We start from the raw sequence: 24476 nt of genomic DNA on the forward strand, positions 1-24476 counted from the left end.
TGCGACAAACAAAAAACATCCAGTCAGCGGCAGTCCTGTGGGCGAAAACAGCTCGTTGATGAAAGGTCGAAGGAGAATGGCAAGAAATCGTGCAAGCTATAACAGGCGGGACACAAACAGGCAAATTACGGCGCAGTACAACAGTGGAACGCACAACCCGTCGATCCTTGTCTCTGATTGGCTGTTGCAGCAGACGACCACACCGGGTTCCACTCCTATCAGCTAAAAAACAAGAAGAAGCGGCTCCAGTGGGCACGCCAACACTGGATAATTGAGGAGTGGAAAAACAACGCCTGGTCCGACGAATCCCGGTTCCTGTTGTAAATTCTATCCATTTTGTTATGGGGTTTTGTACTTGATTGTCTTGACATAGCTTTTTCTAATATTTTTAAATTTTAAATTTTGCAGGATGAAATCTCTTGATGCACCATCTCATTTTCAAGAGTGTCCAAATAAAAAAAATGAATATATGTACTTAGTAACAATCATAATATGGCAACTACGGTCTGATAATAACAACAATGAAATAATAATACTTTTAAAAAATGTACATTAACAGCATTAAAAGGTTTTGTACAACTACTAATACTGTCGGCCTACAACTAATAAAAACTACTGCTACAACTGCTAATACAACCAATAAATATACTGTTGCAACTACAAATACAACTAATTACCTATAATACACTGAGTGTACAAAACTCAAGCTCGAAATGTGGAAAAAGTGAAGGGGTCTGAATACTTTCCGAATGCACTGTATCAGATTATTGTTCCCATTCTTGCTGAGGGGATAACTATCAGGTCATGTATACCTAGCATTGATGGAATTTGAGGGTGAAATTATTGAGGTACCAGATGAGCTTATAGATGATGCTGATTTAACATCAGCTATGTCTGCCGGCTCTTGAATGACACTGTCATTTAGGATTATTTGCTGAATAGGTTGATTATTTGACCTATTTAAAAGGTCATTTGTGTATTTCCAGAACTGCTGTTAATTTTCTTCTTTTTTTTTTTGTAAGACTATCCATATGGAAGGAGGCTTTTGCATTTCTAGTTTTAGTTTTACTGGCATTTCATAATTTTCTATAGGACTCCCAATCAGTTGGATATTTGGTTCTACAGTACTTAGCCCCAGGCTTTATCCCTTTCTCTGTACTGATGTATTAAGGCAGAGCTAACCCAGGGCAGGGGACGGCCCCTTGACTTTCACTGTTCTCCAAGGTGCATTTTTATCACATACCTTTTGTGAATTCAGTGACAAAGTAATCCCATGCATTTTGGTCTGTTGGGATTACTTGGAATATTTGCCAGTTTATGGATATCAAGTCCTCAATTAAATAATCAATATTTAAATTTGTACATTGTCTTAAATTAATCCATTTGGGTGGAATTTTTAATCCTGTCAGGACATGTCACCAAGCGCCAATCCAGCAAAGTCCCATTATGAGTTTGTTGATTGACTCTCATTGGTTCTTTAATGAATTTAGTAAAATAGATGCCTGGGGTTTACCCTGGATGTTACTGTAAGATAACTGTCCCTCTGGGTAGATGGCTGGGGTTTACCCTGGATGTTACTGTAGGATAAATGTCCCTCTGGATAGATGGCTGGGGTTTACCCTGGATGTTACTGTAAGATAGCTGTCCCTCTGGTAGATGGCTGGGGTTTACCCTGGATGTTACTGTAAGATAGCTGTCCCTCTGGTAGATGGCTGGGGTTTACCCTGGATGTTACTGTAGGATAAATGTCCCTCTGGATAGATGGCTGGGGTTTACCCTGGATGTTACTGTAAGATAGCTGTCCCTCTGGTAGATGGCTGGGGTTTACCCTGGATGTTACTGTAGGATAACTGTCCCTCTGGGTAGATGGCTGGGGTTTACCCTGGATTTTACTGTAAGATAACTGTCCCTCTGGATAGATGGCTGGGGTTTACCCTGGATGTTACTGTAAGATAGCTGTCCCTCTGGTAGATGGCTGGGGTTTACCCTGGATGTTACTGTAAGATAGCTGTCCCTCTGGTAGATGGCTGGTGTTTACCCTGGATGTTACTGTATGATAAATGTCCCTCTGGTAGATGGCTGGGGTTTACCCTGGATGTTACTGTAGGATAACTGTCCCTCTGGGTAGATGGCTGGGGTTTACCCTGGATTTTACTGTAAGATAACTGTCCCTCTGGATAGATGGCTGGGGTTTACCCTGGATGTTACTGTAAGATAGCTGTCCCTCTGGTAGATGGCTGGTGTTTACCCTGGATGTTACTGTATGATAACTGTCCCTCTGGTAGATGGCTGGGGTTTACCCTGGATGTTACTGTAAGATAGCTGTCCCTCTGGTAGATGGCTGGAGTTTACCCTGGATGTTACTGTAGGATAACTGTCCCTCTGGTAGATGGCTGGGGTTTACCCTGGATGTTACTGTAAGATAGCTGTCCCTCTGGTAGATGGCTGGTGTTTACCCTGGATGTTACTGTAAGATAACTGGATTTGATTAATAATGAAGATACAATATGTTTTTCTATTGCGTGATTACAACATACATTTATTTAAAAGTGAGAACCACTCACTCACTGACATCTGACTTTTTGAATAATTTATACTCCAGCTATCTGTATCACTCATCTATAAGCCTACAAGAGTGACCAGTTCATCTGCCACCCTTATTGATAATATTTTTACAAATTCTTTGAATAATGTGGCTAATACAGGTCAATTCCAAGAATCCTCAAATAATATAAAGTCAACTTGGAAAATCATCAATCAACTGTTAAATAAGAAAAAGGCATCTCCAACTATCCATCTCAATTTACTGTTAGAAATAAGACCTATAGTGATCCTGATGTTATTTCATGTGAATTTAATAACTTTTCTGTCAAAATTATTTTGAAAACTGATCTAAATCCCTTGGATTACATTAAGGAACATTTCCCTTCTCTGCTTCAGTTTGATCCTCCTGATGTGATGGAGGTGATGGAGGTCATTGGGTGCTTTTCTGCCGGAGGGACTGGTGCACTTCACAAAATAGATGGCATCATGAGGAAGGAAAATTATGTAGATATATCTCAAGACCTCAGTCAGGAAGTTAAAGCTTGGTCGCAAATGGGTCTTCCAAATGGACAATGACCCCAAGCATACTTCCAAAGTTGTAGCAAAATGGCTTAAGGACAACAAAGTCAAGGTATTGGAGTGGCCATCACAAAGCCCTGACCTCAATCCTATAGAACATTTCTGGGCAGAACTGAAAAAGTGTGTGCGAGCAAGGATGCCTACAAACCTGACTCCATTACACCAGCTATGTCAGGAGGAATGGGCCAAAATTCACCCAACTTATTGTGGGAAGCTTGTGGAAGGCTACCCGAAACGTTTGACCCAAGTTAAACAATTTAAAGGCAATGCTACCAAATACTAATTGAGTGCATGTAAACGTCTGACCCACTGGGAATGTGATGAAATAAATTAAAGCTGAAATAAATCATTCTCTCTACTATTATTCTGACATTTCACATTCTTAAAATAAAGTGGTGATCCTAACTGACCTCAGACAGGGAATTTTTACAAGGATTAAATGTCAGGAACTCTGAAAAACTGAGTTTAAATGTATTTGGCTAAGGTGTATGTAAACTTCTGACTTCAACTACCATTCAAAGGTTTGGGGTCACTTAGAAATGTCCTTGTTTTCTATGAAAACATACATTAAATGAGTTTCAATAGGAAATATGGCCAAATGAATAGGAAATGTAGTCATTGAGAAGGTTATAAATAATGATTTTTAATTGAAATAATAATTGTGTCCTTCAAACTTTCGTCAAAGAATCCTCCATTTGCAACAATTACAGCCTTGCAGACCTTTGGCATTCTAGTTGTCAAATTGTTGAGGTAATCTGAAGAGATTTCACCCCATGCTTCCTGAAGCACCTCCCACAAGTTGGATTGGCTTGATTGGCACTTCTTACGTACCATACGGTCAAGCTGCTCCCACAACAGCTCAATAGGGTTGAGATCCGATGACTGTGCTGGCCACTCCATTATAGACAGAATACCAGCTGACTGCTTCTTCGCTAAATAGTTATTGCATAGTTTGGAGCTGTGCTTTGGGTCATTGTCCTGTTGTAGGAGGAAATTGACTCCAATCAAACGCCGTCCACAGGGTATGGCATGGTGTTGCAAAATGGAGTGATAGCCTTCCTTCTTCAAGATCCCTTTTACCCTGTACAAATCTCCCACTTTACCACCACCAAAGCACCCCCAGACCATCACATTGCCTCCACCATGCTTGACAGATGGCATCAAGCACTCCTCCAGCATCTTTTCATTTACTCTGCGTCTCTCTTCTTTGTGATCCGAACACCTCAAACTTCGATTTGTCTGTCCATAACACTTTTTTCCAATCTTCCTCTGTCCAGTGTCTGTTCTTTTGCCCATCTTAATCTTTTCTTTTTATTGGCCAGTCTGAGATATAGCTTTTTCTTTGCAACTCTGCCTAGAAGGTCAGCATCCCGGAGTCGCCTCTTCTGGTGTTTTGCAAGTACTTTTAATGAAGCTGCCAGTTGAGGACCTGTGAGGCGTCTGTTTCTCAATCTAGACACTAATGTATTTGTCCTCTTGCTCAGTTGTGCACCGGGGCCTCCCACTACTCTTTCTATTCTGGTTAGAGCCAGTTTGCGCTGTTCTGTGAAGGGAGTAGTACACAGCGTTGTACGAGATCTTCAGTTTCTTGGCAATTTCTCGCATGGAAAAGCCTTCATTACTCAGAACAAGAATAGACTGACGAGTTTCAGAAGAAAGTTATTTGTTTCTGGCCATTTTGAGCCTGTAATCGAACCCACAATTGCTGATGCTCCAGAAACTCAACTAGTCTCAAGAAGGCCAGTTTTATTGCTTCTTTAATCAGCACAACAGTTTTCAGCTGTGCTAACATAATTGCAAAAGGGTTTTCTAATGATCAATTAGCCTTTTAAAATGATGAACTTGGATTAGCAAACACAACGTGCCATTGGAACACAGGACAAGAGGAATACCTATGTAAGAATGCTGTTCATTGACTATAGCTCAGCATTCAACACCATAGTACCCTCCAAGCTCATTATTAAGCTCGAGGCCCTGGGTCTGAACCCCGCCCTGTGCAACTGGGTCCTGGACTTCCTGACGGGCCGCCCCCAGTTGGTGAAGGTAGGAAACAACATCTCCACTTCGCTGATCCTCAACACTGGGGCCCCACAAGGGTGCGTGCTCAGCCCCCTCCTGTACTCCCTGTTCACCCATGACTGCGTGGCCAAGCACGCCTCCAACTCAATCATCAAGTTTGCAGACGACACAAGAGACCGCCTACAGGGAGGAGGTGAGGGCTCTGGGAGTGTGGTGCCAGGAAAATAACCTCTCACTCCACATCAACAAAACAAAGGAGATGATCGTGGACTTCAGGAAACAGCAGAGGGTGCACCCCCCTATCCACATCGACGGGACTGCAGTGGAGAAGGTGGAAAGCTTCAAGTTCCTTGGCGTACACATCACCGACAAACTGAAATGGTCCACCCACGCAGACAGTGTGGTGAAGAAGGCGGAACAGAGCCTGTTCAACCTCAGGAGGCTGAAGAAATGTGGCTTATCACCTAAAACCCTCACAAACTTTTACAGATGCACAATTGAGAGCATCTTATCGGGCTGTATCACCGCCTGGTACGGCAACTGCACCGCCCACAACCGCAGGGCTCTCCAGAGAGTGGTGCGGTCTGCCCTCCAAGACACATACAGCACCCGATGTCACAGGAAGGCCAAAAAGATCATCAAGGACATCAACCACCCGAGCCACTGCCTGTTCACCCCGCTATCATCCAGAAGGCGAGGTCAGTACAGGTGCATCAAAGCTGGGACCGATGGAATGAAAAACAGCTTCTATCTCAAGGCCATCAGACCATTAAACAGCCATCACTAGCACATTAGAGACTGCTGCTGCCTATTGAAATCACTGGCCACTTTAAGAAATGGAACACTAGTCACTTTAATAATGTTTACATATCTTGCACTACATTTGACATTTTAGTCATTTAGCAGACGCTCTTATCCAGAGCAACTTACAGTTAGTGAGTGCATACATTTTTTTTTCATACTGGCCCCCCGTGGGAATCGAACCCACAACCCTGCCATTGTAAACGCCATGCTCTACCAACTGAGCTACACGGGACTACTCATCTCATATGTATATACTGTATTCTATAATATTCTACTGTATCTTAGTCCATGCCGCTCTGTCATTGCTTGTCCATATATGTATATATTCTTAAATCCCATTCCTTACTAGTTTTGTGTGTATTGGGTATATGTTGTGAAATTGTTAGATATTACTGTACTGTCGGAGCTAGAAGCACAAGCATTTCGCTACACCCGCAATAACATCTGCTAAACATGTGTATGTGACAAATAAAATGTGATTTGATTTGCTGATAATGGGCCTCTGTACGCCTATGTAGATATTCCATTAAAAATCAGCAGTTTCCAGCTACAATAGCCATTTACAACATTAACAATGTCTACACTGTATTTCTGATCAATTTGATGTTATTTTAATGGACAAAAAAAAATGCTTTTCTTTCGCAAACAAGGACATTTCTAAGTGACCCCAAACTTTTGAACGGTGGTGTATGTTGAAGAGGGTTGGGCTCAAGCTGCATCCGTCTCACCCCACGGCACTGTGGAAAGAAATGTGTGTACACTTGTTGTTTGTGTACATGGATTTTATAATGTCGTATGTTTTTCCCCCAACACCACTTTCCATCAATTTGTATAGCAGACCATCATGCCAAATTGAGTCAAAAGCTTTTTTGAAGTCAACAAAGCATGAGAAGACTTTGCCTTTGTTTTGTTTTGTTTGTTTGTCAATTAGGGTGTGCAGGGTGAATACGTGGTCTGTCGTATGGTAATTTGGTAAAAAGCCAATGTGACATTTGCTCAGTACATTGTTTTCACTGAGGAAATGTATGAGTCTGCTGTTAATGATAATGCAGAGGATTCAACTGACGTAGGTACGAATAGATTACAGTCGAAGTACTGATACAGTGTTAATTGGGTTGTTAATTGGATTCGTTAAGACAGTTCTTAATTTAATTTTACTTTTTGGATTTCGCTGCACCTGTGATAATGTCTGCAAATCTTGTACGCGACCAATAAACTTTGATTTGATTTGACTTTACGCACTTGAACTAAACATGTTTTAAAGACGTTTTCCTCAACTACCTCAACTAGCCGGTGCCCCCGCACATTGACTCTGCACCGGTACCCCCCTGTATATATAGCCTCCCTACTGTTATTTTATTTTACTTCTGCTCTTTTTTTCTCAATACTTTTTTTATTGTTGTTTTATTTTTACTTTTTTTGTTAAAAATAAATGCACTGTTGGTTAAGGGCTGTAAGTAAGCATTTCACTGTAATGTCTGCACCTGTTGTATTCGGCGCATGTGACCAATAAAATTTGATTTGATTTGATTAGATTTTCCAGCGAATATTGAACTTTTACTGTTGACAAGCGATATCTGAGTGTTTGTGTATGTAAAATGTATGTGAAATATATTTAAATGTGAAATATGTGTTAAATGTGTCTGAATCTGAAACAACTCTCTCTCTTTTTGTCTTCATCTGTTGACAGAAATACTGCTGACCCTGGTGGAGCGTTCAGCCAACCAGGACCTTGATGCTAACACCCAGGATCCAATGAGCTCGCTGGTTCATCTTCAACCACCCAACCAATCTATCAACGGCCCCTTGAGTCACCCTGGCAGTGCCCTGACCCAGCTCTGCCCAGCCAAGCCTGACCTCTGACCTCACCCACCTGGCATAAACTGTGCCTCAGAACTATCCCTACTGGGGGGGGGCGGCTCACCCAGGACCTAGGGATCAAGGGGGAAGTGGGGGATGGAGGCAAGATTTTACTTTTTTGATGTGTCCCAAATGGCACCCTATTCCCTATATAGTGCGCTACTTGTGACTGGAGCCCAGGTCGAAAGTAGCGCGCCACACAGGGAAGAGGGAGGCAACCCTAAAACGCCTAACCCCTCCCTAAAGGAGAACCCGTGAGCCAGGCTGTCTCTGTCCAGCTGCATTCGCCGTAGTGTGACTTACTGTAGGCCCATTCCCCTCTATTGTAGGTCCCTCCCCCTCTGGGTTGATTGACTGTAGGCCCCTCCCAATTTGCCTGGAGGCCCCATGTTGGTCCGCCCCCTCTGGGTAGGCCCCTCCCCCTCTGGGTTGACTGACTGAGTACTGGTGGCAGCGGTGGGATCCTCGTCAGATGAATGTATTCCTCTCAGTGGACAGCGGCCATTTTGCAATCTCATCTCAAACAATTTACACTTTTTTTTATTGTTTTCTTCTCTGCCCCTGATCCCCCTCTTCTTCTGGTTCCTCTGATGTTCTAGAACATTCCTCATGTTCTACGTTCCACGATGGCATCAAACTGACTCCAAGTTAAATTTTGGATTCTGGAGGACATCGGAGGGAGCGGAGGACATCGGAGGGAGCTGAGCAGCGAACTAATTTCAGCCGTTTTTGCCTTTTTGCTGTTTGTTTTTGTTTACCTGATGATGATGATGATGATGACTACAGATGTAGGATGAAGACAGATGGTTTTAAAAACACTGCAAATGAATGGTTTGACTTAAATAATGCTTTGTATGATTATTAGACTAATTTAGTCAAGAGGTTTATAGTGTATTAAATTAAGTTTTATTTTTTCTGTATGGATCTTTTAATTATTTTAGATTTCTTTATTATTATCGTAGCAAACAACAGAAGATTATTTCTAAAGCGGTGAAAGTGTCTTAATAGACAGTTAAACTCTTTTCTGAAAAGACTACTACATCCTATCACATTGAAATATTATGGATTTGACTTTTGGTTCAGTAGTTTCGTCAGAAGCTGTTGAATTACATCACGTGGTTCAAGACAACAGAAACGGACAGATGGTGCATACTGTACCAGTTAACAGCAGACCTCCCTTTCCTATTTATTTGGGAGTTTCTCCTCGTTCTCCCCGTCTGGTCTCGACTGCCTCTGCTAGAAAAAGAAAAGCGGAGCGGTGTTTTGCGTGTTTGTTTGAGGAGAGGAGAGTCTGACCTTGTCAAGAGTCGTTGATACGGTACAGGAGGGGAGTGGGGGGGTGGGTGGGTTCAGACCCTTTGCCCAGGGTCTAGTGAGGGTTGTAGGGAGGGAGGGGGGTGGGGTGGGGGGCTGTGTATACAGTGTACAGATTATCGCTTGCTTCTCAGCCTTGAGCGTATAGCTAGCTAGCTAGCGCCACGATAGAAAGATCGGGGGACAAACTGCTCTGGTTCCTCAGTGTGATGTACGTAAACAAGCAATAACGATTACTAGAGAATCTTTAGTTGCTGTTTATTTTTGTTTTGTTTGTTGTTTTTTTTGTAGTTTTTTGTACAGATTTTTTCCCCTGGAGGCACATTTTATGCTCTGCGGTCCGTCGGAGATTAAAACACAGCTACTTTTTTTTTTATTGCAGTTTGTATTAAAAATCTCTCTAATCCAAATGATACGTTCATGGCAGATTATGCAGCAGCACTGTCTTGGGTGTAGAGACGGGAGGGAGTTGGTGGTGAACCTTACTAACCCTCATATTAAAACACACGATGCATCCCAAATGGAACACTATTCCCTACGTACTTTTAACCAGAGCCCTCTGGCATCATATTCCCTCACCCAACCATAACGGGTATGTTGACCATTCCTCTATGGACCCTGTGTGCACTATATAGGGAATAGGGTGCCATTTGGGATTCTGCCATCCCCTCTCTGACTAGAGCCACGGGTTAGACAGAGACCTATAGGGCCCTGATCCAATTCTTCAAAGATGTATCCTTCCTTCCTTTCCTTCCTTCCTTTAAGTGGTCACTTGGTATGCCATGGCTGGATAGGTGACACGTATGTAATGGACTGTGTCCCAGTTGGTTGGTGGATGGTGCTTGCAACTTCAAGGGTTGTGGGTTTGATTCTGGCTCAGCGGGGGACACTTTCTCGTTTTGGATAAATGATCATATTATGTTAAATCTAAGTAAGTAGATTTAGCTTCTGTTAGATCTGACCAGAGATACATTCATGGAAAGGAAGAATGCATGTTAGAAGTATTGTATCAGGATCTTGGTATGTCACCCTGCTCTGGTAGACAGACAGTGAATTAGCCATAGTGTTTGAACTTTGACCTCAGGCAGTAAAAATATATAATAACCAGATCCATTTCCAATCATATTCCCTCTCCCTGTAACAGGTATAATGACATCATATTCCCTCTCCCTGTAACAGGTATAATGACATCATATTCCCTCTCCCTGTAACAGGTATAATGACATCATATTCCCTCTCCCTGTAACAGGTATAATGACATCATATTCCCTCTCCCTGTAACAGGTATAATGACATCATATTCCCTCTCCCTTTAACAGGTATAATGACATCATATTCCCTCTCCCTGTAACAGGTATAATGACATCATATTTCCTCGCCCCTCTAACAGGTATAATGACATCATATTCCCTCTCCCTGTAACAGGTATAATGACATCATATTCCCTCTCCCTGTAACAGGTATAATGACATCATATTCCCTCGCCCCTCTAACAGGTATAATGACATCATATTCCCTCGCCCCTCTAACAGTTATAATGACATCATATTCCCTCGCCCCTCTAACAGGTATAATGACATCATATTCCCTCGCCCCTCTAACAGGTATAATGACATCATATTCCCTCGCCCCTGTAACAGGTACGGTCACTTCAGATCCTTTGTTGCATCAAAGGCAAAGTCACAGGCAGACCTCATAACTACATCTTTCCTCCAGGTCCCGTATGTTTGTGTTCTTGCATACTCCATTACTGTCATTGTCAACTCAACTTGGCATGACAATTAGTGACAAGGAGTTGGCATGATGGCGCAAACAGACTGGTGCTCATGCTAGCAATGTTGACATTTCTTATGATAATAAGCCAGACAGGACTATGGAGGACAAGCCAAATATCCCATCCCTTGTAAATCGGGTTATGAATTCTACCAGCCTTTCATTACATTGATAATAAAGGACGGAGGCGGACTTAGCTATGTTTCATCAGTTTCAAATGAAACAGGCCCCCAAACCGCTAAATCCGCCCCTAATAAAGGGCCTATTTGCAGCCCAGATAGTTGTGACAGTCAATCACCCTCAGAGAAACATGCAATGCCACCTCGCAGTGTGTGACTGACTGTCTGCGTGAGGACAGATTGCAAGGTGTGTGTGTGTGACGCAGTGTTGGTGTGTGTGTGTGTGTGTGTGTGTGTGTGTGTGTGTGTGTGTGTGTGCTGCATAATATGTGTATTTGATGTGGGATCTGAGATAAACTGAATGTATTGTCATGGCTGACCTCAGTTCAGAATAGACTGTAAAAGCTGCGACCCAGATGACACCCTATTCCTTACATAGTGCCCTACGGGCCCTGGTCAAAAGTTGTGCACTATATATGGAATAGGATCCTATTTGGGACGTAGGCCCACCACTGGGGGAAAGCTGTAGAAGACTGTTCTCAGTGGATTGTTAGGTCTAGAACTGCCCAAAACCTGATGGATGAAGTGGCTCATAAATCCTGGTCTGAGAACAGTTTTTTGTATTTCCCTATTGGTAACGGTAAGGGTCTGGATGGAGAAAGCTGATCACAGATCAGGGTCCGTAATCCACACAGCCGGTCAGAGTAGGAGTGCTGATCTAGGATGAGTTTAGCCTTTATATTATAGTGAAAGGACAGGGGGGGACCTAGATCCCAGATCCCAGATCAGCACTACTACTCCCAGATTATTGCTGTACTTTGGACACTGAGGTACAGTAGCACTGGCTGTATGGGGCACAGGGGGTCCTATTATTCAGTGATTATATGTTATGGGCTCTCAGAGAAGCGCTGTATTCTCTCTGTTTTGCCGTACTATTGATCACGATTTATCACCACACAGTTTTGATAAAAGCTGGATGTCATTGCTGAGAATTGACTCACATTTTAAGAATAGCCAATTCTAAAGAAATCACTATCACCCCGTTTGCCAATTTCCAAAGATTGTTAAGATTTTGAAATGAATACAAGCCATGAGGTAATGTTTTTTTTAAAGCATTTATATCAGGACTTGGAGCAAACTACCTTTTTGCCCCTCAAGAAATATCATACAGGCTTTGAATTTAAATCAATTTACAACAAAATAATTCCTCTCTTTACCTTTTTAATTTGGGAGTTTTTTTTTAAATGCCCTGTTTTTGTATTGTCTGCCAGTTTTCTTAGAGCTAAAATGCAAGAACCTTGAAATGCTAAAAACCAAGCATATTGCCTTAGATTGTCTGTTCTCCTTGTATATTATAAAGCTGTCTGTATCATATTTGTATTGTGAATTTGTACATTATTGAATGGGTGTATCATTGATCAACACATATTAGTTGCTGAGACAAGCAGTCTCTCTCTTTCTTATCTGTGATTGGTTGAAGGCTGTATTATTTGTATAATTTCATACCCCCCCCACCCCCCACAGAACTGTTTGTGTCAGACTGCTAAATGGGAAAAGACGATGCAATGGGATATTGAAGCAATACGTAATATATTCTATGAACTTTCTGGAGAAAGAAAGCTTACAGTGTTGTGCGCTGCTCTGAGATGTATTTTTCCAGCTGTGTTTGTTCACAAGAAACATCACACTTTTCGTTCGTTCACCCATCACGCATCAACGGTTTGTAATCTTCAGTGTGAGCATTTTATGCAAAAGTTAGATATACCGACAGAAGTTTAAACACAGTTATATGCAAGTTGTCACCTAATAAGGCTTTGCTGATGCTATTTGCAATTTGATGTTGAATAACAATGCCGTTGTAAATAAAGAATTGTTATTGCAACATTGAATCTAGTTCCACTATATTATTGAGTCGTGTTTTATAGATGCTGCGCTGTTTGAGGGGAGAGCTGGCAAGGAAGCATTTCATTGTCTTACTGTGTAGCCTACTGTATGCCATGTTCTGGCATATAACGAAAACACTTTAATTTGATTTTGGTTTGTGTTTAGATGGGGAACGAAGGATAATCCTGAAAGTGGAGACATTATTTAAATTGATAAAAATATATAAAAAATTTATCAGGTCTTGAGTGATGCCGTTTCGTAAATTTAATGATGAGGGTTAAATTATTATTGGTTGTAAGAAAAATCGATTTGTTCGTTTGTACTGCAAACACGTACAGAATTATTATTATTTTTCCAATGGTACAATAACCACAATTCACATTTTTTAATTAAAGGAAATATTTATGAGTTATAGAAACAAGCAACATAGTCGAATATTACAAGCCCCGTGTAGCTCAGTTGGTAGAGCATGGCGCTTGCAACGCCAGGGTTGTGGGTTCGATTCCCACGGGGGGGGGGGGGCAGTATGAAAAAATGTATGCACTCACTAACTGTAAGTCGCTCTGGATAAGAGCGTCTGCTAAATTATTAAAATGTAAATGTACATAGGATTTCTGCATCTACCTTTTTATTTTTAGAAAAATGTTTTATAGGCTACTTCATTACAATCATCATTATCTTAATTAACCATGCTCATCTAAATTTATCGAATATAAGTAATGAGGGGACATAAATCGAGTTGACATTCCATTTTTAATTAGTTGTTGCTCTCAATAGGGTTAGGGATAACTAACTTTCCCAATAGGCCTACCAGAATATTGGTTTTGGGACACGTTTTTTACATTTTTGATAACGCCAAAAAGGCGGTATTGTGTGTGTGTGCGTAGCGGGTTTGTAACTTTTAAAAAAGGTCAAATCCTCCTGGGGTTTGAGACGCACGCAGGGTGACCAGAGCTGCTCTCTGGCCAATAGTAGGAGAGCAGCATCTCGATACCTTTTAAGAGTCGGTACCATTAACCGTTCGGTATACAGCGTTCAGTTTAGTAGAACACCTAACAACAGAGACACACGGAGGGTATCCCCACTGCTCCTGCCTCTCCTGTCTACTTTACCTTCATAGGATTCTATCAGCAAGATCAAGCATCACACACTTGTAGCCAAATATTCGTGTTTCGTCTTTTGACAACAACGTGGGATGGATTCGACTAAACCAACTTCAGATGTATAAATAGTATCCTTTGAGGTAAGACAGACTTTAAGATTGAGATCTTTCGCAAAAAGTAAACTGGTTAAAAATAGTATGACATCACTATGTGTAAAATCGCTTTAGACCTATGCAATTAGGCGAAAATGCTCCTATTTTTTTTTTTACATTTCTCATCATGTTCCGGTATTATTATTATTTACATTTCTGATCATGTTCCGTTATTATTATTATGAAGTTCCTTATACAGCCCTATTATAACCCGCTGTTAATAGCCATTGAACCGGTCTCACCCTAATGCGTTTTAAAGGAGTGGTGACTTGCAATAGCTTCATTAATGTTGACCTCTGCCGCTGACCTGGTGTTCTTTAATTTGGGTGTCATGACCCTGATTTGTCTCAGTTACTGCTGGCTACCACCCACTCACTACCCGCCCTGTGAGGGGGGAGGGGGGGGGGGGGACACACGGCCCTTAACAACTCATACTGCTCGTTTACAGGGGTGCACAGTCGAGCACCTATTTAAAGTAGTTAACTCTGCAGGCACAAGTACTAATTTAAAGATATTGACGAACATCAAATGTGTGTTTTGCGAACTGGAAAAAATGCCCAAACGGCTGGTTTTTGATTGTAGGTTGTAAGTGCTGTGAATGCAGTAAGATGCTAAAAATGAATAGTTTTCGTTTGTTAAAAATCAGTGCTCTCAAATTTAGGAATACATTTTCATGCATTTGTAAAGTGACGAAAAATATGTGTGACTTTTTAATATAATTAGTATTCAGATTTGGGAAAAATCCATTCCTGCAGATGTTCGATCTTGTTAAGTTGTTGTAGCCATATAAGATTTGAATTAGGCTAATAGCCAATAGGTGAAAACCTTCATATTGTGCGATAATTGAAATAGACCTACAACATTTTTCTTTCGTTTAATTGACATTAATATTGTGATATAGGCTTATAGCAATGTTGGAATTTCGTTCAGCAATCCTGTGATTAGCAGAAATATATTGATTACATTTTTTAAAATAACTAACCTACAATTAATTGTATTCTCCTAAATGTATTTTGAGCAGAAATAGGCCTGTAACACAAGCATGCATTATTTGCTCGTTACCAAATCCCCTTATTGTAGCCTAATTGATTTGATTATGTTCCCTATTTGAAATCGGTTTATTAATCTTCAAATAATAATCTAGAAAATAAACTTGAGAGGTAAAACTTAATTTGAGAAGGGAAAATATTTAACATAATTGTTGGAAATAAAGCTCAAATCTCTCCACCTCTCTCCAGGCAGAATAGCTACAACGTCAACTATTCCTATTCAAATCATCACAGATCGGCAGTGCCTCCTCGCTTGCTGTGATGTCTCTGTCTAGCATCCCCACCGTGAAGGGCAAGCCGTTCCACTCCAACACCCTCAAAGGCAGGCCTGTCCGGGGTTCGGAATACTACGCTCAGCATCTCCTCCACCCGCTCAAGTCTCTTGGACGGCTAGTCACCGACACCCAGGCAGTCATGCCCTTCAACTTCACCGCCGGAACACCCTCGTTCTTCGGTCACGGCGGCCACCAAACCACCGCCGTTAACGTTCTTCACGAGCAGATCTTCAACGTGTCGAACATCCCGTACTTCAACCGGATGATGCCGGGAGTGGGACACACTATTTACTCCAAGTACGAGGAGCTGGCGGCGGTGGTGACCGAGCACGCCACCGGCCCGTTATCTGTAGGCCTATCAGACTTCAGCAGTCCCGCCTCGAGCGAGAGGTCCTCCGCGCCCTCTCTCTCGCCATCTAAAGAAAGTTTATTCCACCTCAGAGGAACCGAATTATCACCGAGGAAAACACGCACTTATAGTTTCAACGAGGACGACCTTTTCATGGTGCTGTATGGATATTCCCGGAGTCAGGAGCAGAATGCCGGTTTCCCCATCTCAGGAGTAGCCCTGCTTGGGAACTCAGGTAGACAGATACAGCCTTTGAAATGTTAGCGAAACTAGAAAGGGTAATTTCCTTAACGGAAAACGTGCGTGCTTGCTTCAGCTGTCCAAAAGTATGTTCGGAAGAAGTTTACAAGTTTACATTGTTAGATGCAACAACCACTTGGGGCAGGATATTTAATCAGTAGCCTACAGGAATAGGCAATAATTCTGTATTTCTAGTTGGGATTTGATGATTATTGGTTTACCTTTTGTTAGCTGTTGTTGGCTCAAATCCACAAATCCACATTACACTATGGGTAGGGATAGAACTATGTGTAGTAGGTTATTTCAAGAGTGGCCTACATCATGAAACCAAACTGTCAATTTCAGGAGGCTTAATCTAGGTCTGGGAAACCAGCCCATATTGTCAGTCGTCTGTGTTTTGATTTGTAATGTTCCTTATAGTGTGTTTGATTTGTAATGTTCACCATTGACGACCAGCAACATTCTCTTCAACAGTTTGCAACAGCGAACGACTCACCTTGGAAACGGAGGCGCTTGGACTTCCAAAAGGTAAGCGCTCTCTCTCGCCCGCTCTGTGAACGTGTAAAGTTGTGTAAAAGGTGTTAAGTTTAACGTGTTTTTTTAAATGTCACTTACAGGGTTATCTATCCACCAGACGAGTTATGGCAGTTTGTCCCACTACGGAGTTTTCGCAGAGAAGAGCGCCATCACCAAGGGAACCCGGTTCGGCCCATTTCAGGGGAAACTGGTCAATACCAGCGAGATCAAAACATACGACGACAACACGCTGATGTGGGAGGTCAGTTATTATTTTATGTTCCTTTTTTGTGTGTGTTATTTGTCGTCAGATAAACGTTTTAAAAAACCTTGTATTTTATTTTGTGCATTAACCAACTGTGCGTAAATGTGGGCCTAAACGGAGATGCTTGATTTCCAATTAAATCCCCGCCCATGCAGTTAAACAATTTGTAGCCACTTCAACTTCTGTGCCATATAATAGTCCTGTGCACTCTTAGAATTTTTTTATATTTGTGGTTCTTAATATAACCTTTTGCTTCTTTGGACGAGATTAAAGAACCCTTTACAAAAAAAGGTTAGGCATATATATAGACTATATAGAACCTTGATGGTTCTATCCCTACCCCAGAGTGTAATGTGGATTTGAGCCAACAACAGCTAACAAAAGCTAACACAGTCACATCACACTCTGAAATGACAGCTAACTATCTCCCTTTTCATTTGTTTTAGCTGTTTTGCATTGACATTTATGTCCATATTAATGATGCTGCTGCATGATTTCGCCTGGTTAGAAAAAATGGCAAGCTGACTACGTCCAACACGTTAACTCTCTATGGAAGGAGGAGATCGAATTCACATTTTGCAACATTGTTACCGAGGTCGGAGTGGCGAACAGCAAGGTTCATACAAACGTGCTGTTGCTAACTAAAATGTTAGCTAGAAGCAAGAGGAAATAAAGTGTTTAATAAAAGCATACGCTCTTAGATTAAAAAAAAAAGAAAGGAATACATTTTAACTGCCATTCTGATTTAAAAAACAAACTGCCATTCCAGCATGAAGATGCAAGAGGATGGTGGTTGAACTTGCAAATAGCCAATAAGGAAGTAACAAGCCAGACTGTGCTATAGCCAGAGTTGGTACCAAGATTGACCTGAGCCGTCATTCAAACAAACAGATGCCTCCCTGGCCACCAGTGCATATTTCCAAACTATGTTTGCATATAATGAGAAAATCTAAAAACCATGCTGGTATTCATGTGTCCATTATTTCATTTTTATTATATTATTTTCTTAGCAAAAAAATATTAAAATGTATTAGTAGTAGCCATCATTCATAAATGGCACCATACAGGGCTCTATATGGAAACCATTTTGGTTCAGTGAATAAGAACCCTTGGGGTTCTGATCAAAGAACTCTATGATGAAAGGAGCTCTATATAGAACTTTTAGGTGTTCCATATATGAAGCAAGCGATAGAACCCTTTTTTTTTCTAAGAGTGTAACAACAACATTTTCTCCCTATCGGTTGATCCAGGTGTTCGAAAATGGCCGGTTGAGTCACTTTGTCGACGGCCGGGGCTCATCCGGTAACTGGATGTCCCTAGTGAAGTGTGCGCGCTTCCCGGAGGAGCAGAACCTAATCGCGGTACAGAGTAAGGCACAGATCTTCTACGAGGCGTGTAAAGCGATCCAGCCGGGCCAGGAGCTGTTGGTCTGGTACGGGGACTGCTATGTTCAGTTCCTGGGGATTCCTCTCACTCTGAAGGACTCGCTGGAGGAAGGGAACGCCATGCTTCCACATGAAGGTAAGGACAGTTCATATAGAATATAATTACTTTATTTTTTCCCAGTGGGAACTTCATTTGTGGGTGGCATATATGGCCCGTTATTCGTGTATACCTATTTGCATGGTTAATATTTTCATATAAACATCACATTGCTCTACTGGGCCTCATTCTATTCTCTATTCTATTCTACATGTGTATCAAACGTATTTATTTCTAGCAACAACGACGCCACTACAATTTACCAAGGCATTCCTTAATGTTTTCCTATTTCAGATGCTGGAGAGGGTTTTAAGTGTGACCGGTGTGGGAAAGTGTTCGCCTATCAATACTACAGAGACAAACACCTGAAGTACACGCGCTGCGTGGACCAGGGGGACAGGAAGTTCCCGTGCCACCTTTGCAACAGGTCGTTTGAGAAGAGAGACCGATTGAGGATCCACGTCCTACACGTCCACGAGAAACACCGACCACATAAGGTGACAAAGAGCCTTCAGGAAGTATTCATACCCCTTGATTCAATTGTTTGTTTTATCTCCCCCATCTACACACACTACCCCATAATGACAAAGTGAAAACACGTTTTTTGAAATGTTTGCAAATGTATTGAAAATTAAATACAGAAATATCTCATTTGCATGTATATAAGTATTCACACCCCTTTGCTATGACACTCCAAATTGAGCTCAGGTGCATCCAATTTCCTTTGATCATCCTTGAGACATCACTACAACTTCATTGGACTTAACAGAGAAGGAAGAATGGGAGAAAATCCCCAAATCCAGATATGCAAAGCTGATACAGACATAACCAAGATGACTCAAAGCTGTAATCACCACCAAAGGTGCTTCTACAAAGTATTGACTCAGGGGTGTGAATACTTATATAAATTAGATATTTCTCTATTTCATTTTCAATACATTTGCAAACTTTGTCATTATGGGGTATTGTGTGTACAGTCGTGGTCAAAGGTTTTGAGAATAACACAAGTATTGGTCTTCACAAAGTTCGCTGCTTCAGTGTTATGAGATAGTTTTGTTAGATGTTACTATGGTATACTGAAGTATAATTACAAGCATTCCATAAGTGTCAAAGGCTTTTATTGACAATTACATTAAGTTTATGCAAAGAGTCAATATTTGCAGCGTTGACCCATCTTTTTCAAGATCTCTGCAATCCGCCCTGGCATGCTGTCAAATAACTTCTGGGCCACATCCTGACTGATGGCAGCCCATTCTTGCATAATCAATGCTTGGAGTTTGTCAGAATGTGTGGGTTTTTGTTTGTCCACCCGCCTCTTGAGGATCGACCACAAGTTCTCAATGGGATTAAGGTCTGGGGAGTTTCCTGGCCATGGACCCAAAATGTTGATGTTTTGTTCCCTGAGCCACTTAGTTATCACTTTTGCCTTATGGCATTGGTCGTCACCAAACTGTTCTTGGATGGTTGGGAGAAGTTGCTCTCGGAGGATGTGTTGGTACCATTCTTTATTCATGGCTGTGTTCTTAGGCAAAATTGTGAGTGAGCCCACTCCCTTGGCTGAGAAGCAACCCCACACATGAAGGGTCTCAGGATGCTTTACTGTTGGCATGACACAGGACTGATGGTAGCGCTCACCTTGTCTTCTTCGGACAAGCTGTTTTCTGGATGCCCCAAACAATCGGAAAGGGGATTCATCAGAGAAAATGACTTTACCCCAGTCCTCAGCAGTCCAATCCCTGTACCTTTAGCAGAATATCAGTCTGTCCCTGGTGTTTTTCCTGGAGAGAAGTGGCTTCTTTGCTGCCCTTCTTGACACCAGGCCATCCTCCAAAAGTCTTTGCCTCACTGTGCGTGCAGATGCACTCACACCTGCCTGCTGCCATTCCTGAGCAAGCTCTGCACTGGTGGTGCCCCGATCCCACAGCTGAATCAACTTTAGGAGACGGTCCTGGCGCTTGCTGGACTTTCTTGGGCGCCCTGACGCCTTCTTCACAACAATTGAACCTCTCTCCTTGAAGTTCTTGATGATCCGATAAATAGTTGATTTAGGTGCAATCTTACTAGCAGCAATATCCTTGCCTGTGAAGCCCTTTTTGTGCAAAGCAATGATGACGGCACATGTTTCCTTGCAGGTAACCATGGTTAACAGAGGAAGAACAATGATTTCAAGCACCACCCTCCTTTCAAAGCTTCCAGTCTGTTATTCTAACTCAATCAGGATGACAGAGTGATCTCCAGCCTTGGCCTCGTCAACACTCTCACCTGTGTTAACGAGAGAATCACTGACATGATGGCAGCTGGTCCTTTTGTGGCAGGGCTGAAATGCAGTGGAAAAGTTTTTTGGGGGGATTCAGTTCATTTTCATGGCAAAGAGGGACTTTGCAATTAATCTGATCACTCTTCGTGACATTCTGGAGTATATGCAAATTGCCATCATCAAAACTGAGGCAGTAGACTTTGTGAAAATTAGTATTTGTGTCATTCTCAAAACTTTTGACCACGATTGTAGATGGGTGAGAAAAAAATACACTTATTCGATTTTGAATTGAGGCTGTAACACAACAAAATGTGCAATAAGTCAAGGGCTATGAATACTTTCTGAAAGCACTTTATTTATATGTATATTCCTCAAGTGGTACATTTTAGAAGCCCCTAAGTAGTTTTATTTTATTTTTATTTTTTTTTACCTCTCCTGCACATCTTTTGTCTTTGTTTCTCACAATCTTGTTTTTAATCTTTTCTTGTGTGTCAAAAATGATAATAAGTGAAGGGCACTATAGTCCTTCCTTATTTTTGCCCCCTATTCAGCTAAAAGAATACAGTTCCCCATCCTTAATCTTTCTCCTCTCTTCATTCCCAGTGCTCAGTGTGTGGAAAGAGTTTCTCCCAGTCTTCCAGTCTCAACAAACACATGCGGGTACACTCTGGAGAGCGCCCCTACAAGTGTGTCTACTGTAACAAGGTAAGCATAGAAGAGTGTGTGTATAGTCCTCGGTGAGCTCACCATTTAGAAGCTTCCCCATTTCATGATCCCCCCTCGTAATGTTGTCCCGGTGCAGCCTGCAGGCACGCTCCACCGAGCCACTTCCATGGTGATTAGCGCCAGATGTACACCCACCCTATTGTTCCCCCTCTCCCCGCGATTACACTCTCAATTTACGGCTCTCGGAGGAACAGACGTTTTCTTTGTTGTTTGTAGGATATGAGAACAACCCCCTCGGTTTTTATGTAGGCCTAGCCTACTTAAATAATGTTGTTTAACCCAAAACCCCTGTTTAACAATGTTGGCTATTTGCTAGTCTTTTAAAATATCTAAATGATAAGGTAGCTTGTTTGATTTTCCGAGAACAGAGAATGAAGAAACACCATCAAATGTTAGGCCTGGGAACCGTTTTATTTCAACAACCTGTCGCGTTGTTGAAAGCAGAAAGTCAAGTCACCCAAATATGATGTTATCAGAACTACTGAGTGCACATTCTTCAGTTCTAAGCGTGTCACTCAAACTTCTATGTTCTCTACTCTGTTCTAGGCCTTTACTGCCTCCAGCATCCTGCGCACGCACATCCGCCAGCACTCCGGAGAGCGGCCGTTCAAGTGTAAGCACTGCGGGAAAGCCTTCGCCTCGCACGCCGCACACGACAGTCATGTCCGGCGCACACACGCCAAGGATAAACCCTACCCGTGCGACGTGTGTGGAAGCACCTTTCAAGAAGCGACAGAACTCAATAACCACACGAAGAGTCACACAGGTAAGATTTGATTGTCACTAAAAAGCCTACTGAAGGAATAGGACACGTTTGTACCAAGGTCGAGGCGTATATCTTGAGTGCAAAACCAAAATACACTGGATAAATACAAAAATATATGGCTGTACTTATGTCGATTTTAGTATGGATGTTCATTCTAAAATTTTATCTTTTCATTATTGACAGAAAGACCCCTCTCAGACAACGCAGTTCCCCCTACCATCTCACTAAACGGATCTTTGGAGGATACAACAACGATGCTTTCAGTTACCAAGGACTGCAGGACGCAAAGATTGACGGATGAGAAGTTCTCGTACACAGGACTGACTGTTCTGAACCCAGAATATCGACCCTGGAACTAAAACCATTCCATAGAATCCATAGAATTAGAATGTGTAATTCTAGAATTTGCCGAGGAAATTTCCAGTAGAATTCATATCGCTGCTAGGACACTTCCAAAAGCAATGTTTTAGATAATAACTATTGGAAATATATTTAATACCACAACTTTACTGAATTGTATGACACTGTCAATTATTTTTTGTCAAATGTATTTATTTATTTGAATCTGTTTTGACGTAATGAATACGTAATTTTTTTTCTGGCTAAAAGCTTTTGTTATTCGTGTTGTTTGGTTAATTATTGGTGTTGATCAATGTAATAATGCAAGATTTTAACGAAATGTTACATAACATTTAACGTTCGTGAGCACAATTTCTTATAGTTCAGCTTTAAAATCGGCTTGTATTATTTAAAAATGCTGTGTAAACGTTATGAATTTATACATGCATCCCCAGACTTTTATTAATTTAAACGTGTTAATTTATATGCATACACTGTTTATCATACTACGTCTAAATCCATCCTATTTCGCTCTTTCATTGCTGTGCTTTTTTTTTACCGACTGTCTGTTTCTTGTCTCTTGTAGGCTGCAAAAGTAGGCTGTGTATCTGTGTTGAACTGTTTAAAAGCATCGGGCTTTCTAATAAATATGAATTAAATAATAGCATGAAAATAAGCCTGGGTTGGTTTGTTTGTAAAGATAATGCCTTTACATACATTATTCGGATCGAAAAATGACATCTGATGTTGATTGTACAATGTAATTGGCCACGAACATATTTGGGGACACATTTAATTCATTTCACATAGTGAAAATCGAAAATATCGAAATACAATTAAGATTAAATTCAGGTTAGACTACACTCATGGTTTTCGTTTGAAAACAAGTCCCTACCCTCGTATTTGATAAGGCTACTTCTAGAGTTGAATAACTGTCTGACGCATGTTCGATTCCAAGAAGAGTACAGCAGTAACGTCTACATAAAAATTGACGGTTATATCATTTACATTATATTTTGTTCAGACTTAATTTCAGGCTCAGTAAAAACGTTTTATAGACTGTTCTACCCGGTAAGTCAAGAGTTGCGAGATATCTGCTCTTATGCAGATATCGATGATCCTAATGTATCACATATTACAATGATTCTTGTTGAATTGAACTAGAAGCCCATACATTATTTTCATCCACCCTCATTGTAGAACGGAGGCTTCAGTCCCACCTGAATGGTCTCAGTGGTGACATTACACACATAGACTGTGTGTGTGTGTGTGTGTGAGCTAAACTTGCTCTTTTCAGACGGTAAGTAGGAGGATAGTGTGTGTGCTTGCCTGCCTGCCTCAATGCATGATGGGTAGGGGGGAATTGAACCAACCCCACAAACCCCAGTAACACCAAATGAATGACAATGGAGTGGCAGCAATGAGGTGGTCTGAGGGGCAGGGGAGGAGAGAGGATGGGGCTGTAGCATGAGGACACAAAGACTGTCCCAATGACATCTGCTCCTCTCCCCACACTGCTCCTCTCTGACTGTCCCTTAACCTCACCTTAACCCTCTCCCCTCCGCTCCGCTCCTCTCTGACTGTCCCTTAACCTCACCTTAACCCTCTCCCCTCGCTCCGCTCCTCTCTGACTGTCCCTTAACCTCACCTTAACCCTCTCCCTCGCTCCTCTCTGACTGTCCCTTAACCTCACCTTAACCCTCTCCCCTCCGCTCCGCTCCTCTCTGACTGTCCCTTAACCTCACCTTAACCCTCTCCCCTCCGCTCCGCTCCTCTCCGACTGTCCCTTAACCTCACCTTAACCCTCTCCCCTCCGCTCCGCTCCTCTCTGACTGTCCCTTAACCTCACCTTAACCCTCTCCCCTCCGCTCCGCTCCTCTCTGACTGTCCCTTAACCTCACCTTAACCCTCTCCCCTCCGCTCCGCTCCTCTCCGACTGTCCCCTTAACCTCACCTTAACCCTCTCCCCTCCGCTCCGCTCCTCTCCGACTGTCCCCTAACCTCACCTTAACCCTCTCCCCTCCGCTCCGCTCCGCTCCTCTCCGACTGTCCCTTAACCTC

At 42.0% G+C, this 24476-nt stretch overlaps 2 protein-coding genes across 3 annotated transcripts in view; both read left to right on the forward strand.

Annotated features, from left to right (window-relative positions):
• Positions 1 to 8720, forward strand: part of LOC121569948 (nuclear receptor coactivator 2) — a 188672-nt gene extending 179952 nt beyond the window's left edge. The window contains 1 exon segment of the mRNA XM_045216619.1: positions 7637 to 8720. Within this exon segment, the coding sequence (XP_045072554.1) occupies positions 7637 to 7648 (12 nt within the window). The 3' untranslated portion in view covers positions 7649 to 8720.
• Positions 8721 to 13630: 4910 nt separating this feature from the next.
• Positions 13631 to 23069, forward strand: LOC121570639 (PR domain zinc finger protein 14-like). Of its 2 annotated transcripts, none has more exons than XM_041882115.2 (9): positions 13631 to 14139; positions 15390 to 16059; positions 16539 to 16592; positions 16682 to 16842; positions 18096 to 18366; positions 18622 to 18824; positions 21188 to 21289; positions 21857 to 22076; positions 22260 to 23069. In XM_041882115.2, exons 2-9 carry the CDS (start codon positions 15462 to 15464, stop codon positions 22433 to 22435), a joined length of 1785 nt encoding a protein of 594 aa, XP_041738049.1. In that variant the 5' UTR covers positions 13631 to 14139; positions 15390 to 15461; the 3' UTR covers positions 22436 to 23069. The 2 variants fall into 2 exon arrangements, with proteins under 2 accessions (XP_041738049.1, XP_041738050.1); XM_041882116.2 differs by having other exon boundaries at positions 22264 to 22385.
• Positions 23070 to 24476: the final 1407 nt, after the last annotated feature.

Source organism: Coregonus clupeaformis, unplaced genomic scaffold (assembly GCF_020615455.1).
Source record: "Coregonus clupeaformis isolate EN_2021a unplaced genomic scaffold, ASM2061545v1 scaf0752, whole genome shotgun sequence".
NCBI lineage: Eukaryota > Metazoa > Chordata > Actinopteri > Salmoniformes > Salmonidae > Coregonus > Coregonus clupeaformis.

Coding starts and splice junctions, on each gene's coding strand:
- LOC121570639 (XM_041882115.2), top strand. CDS start 15,462: ATGTCTCTGTCTAGCATCCCCACCGTGAAGGGCAAGCCGTTCCACTCC. Junction 16,593..16,681: donor GGCGCTTGGACTTCCAAAAG/GTAAGCGCTCTC, acceptor TGTCACTTACAG/GGTTATCTATCCACCAGACG. Junction 21,290..21,856: donor AGTGTGTCTACTGTAACAAG/GTAAGCATAGAA, acceptor ACTCTGTTCTAG/GCCTTTACTGCCTCCAGCAT.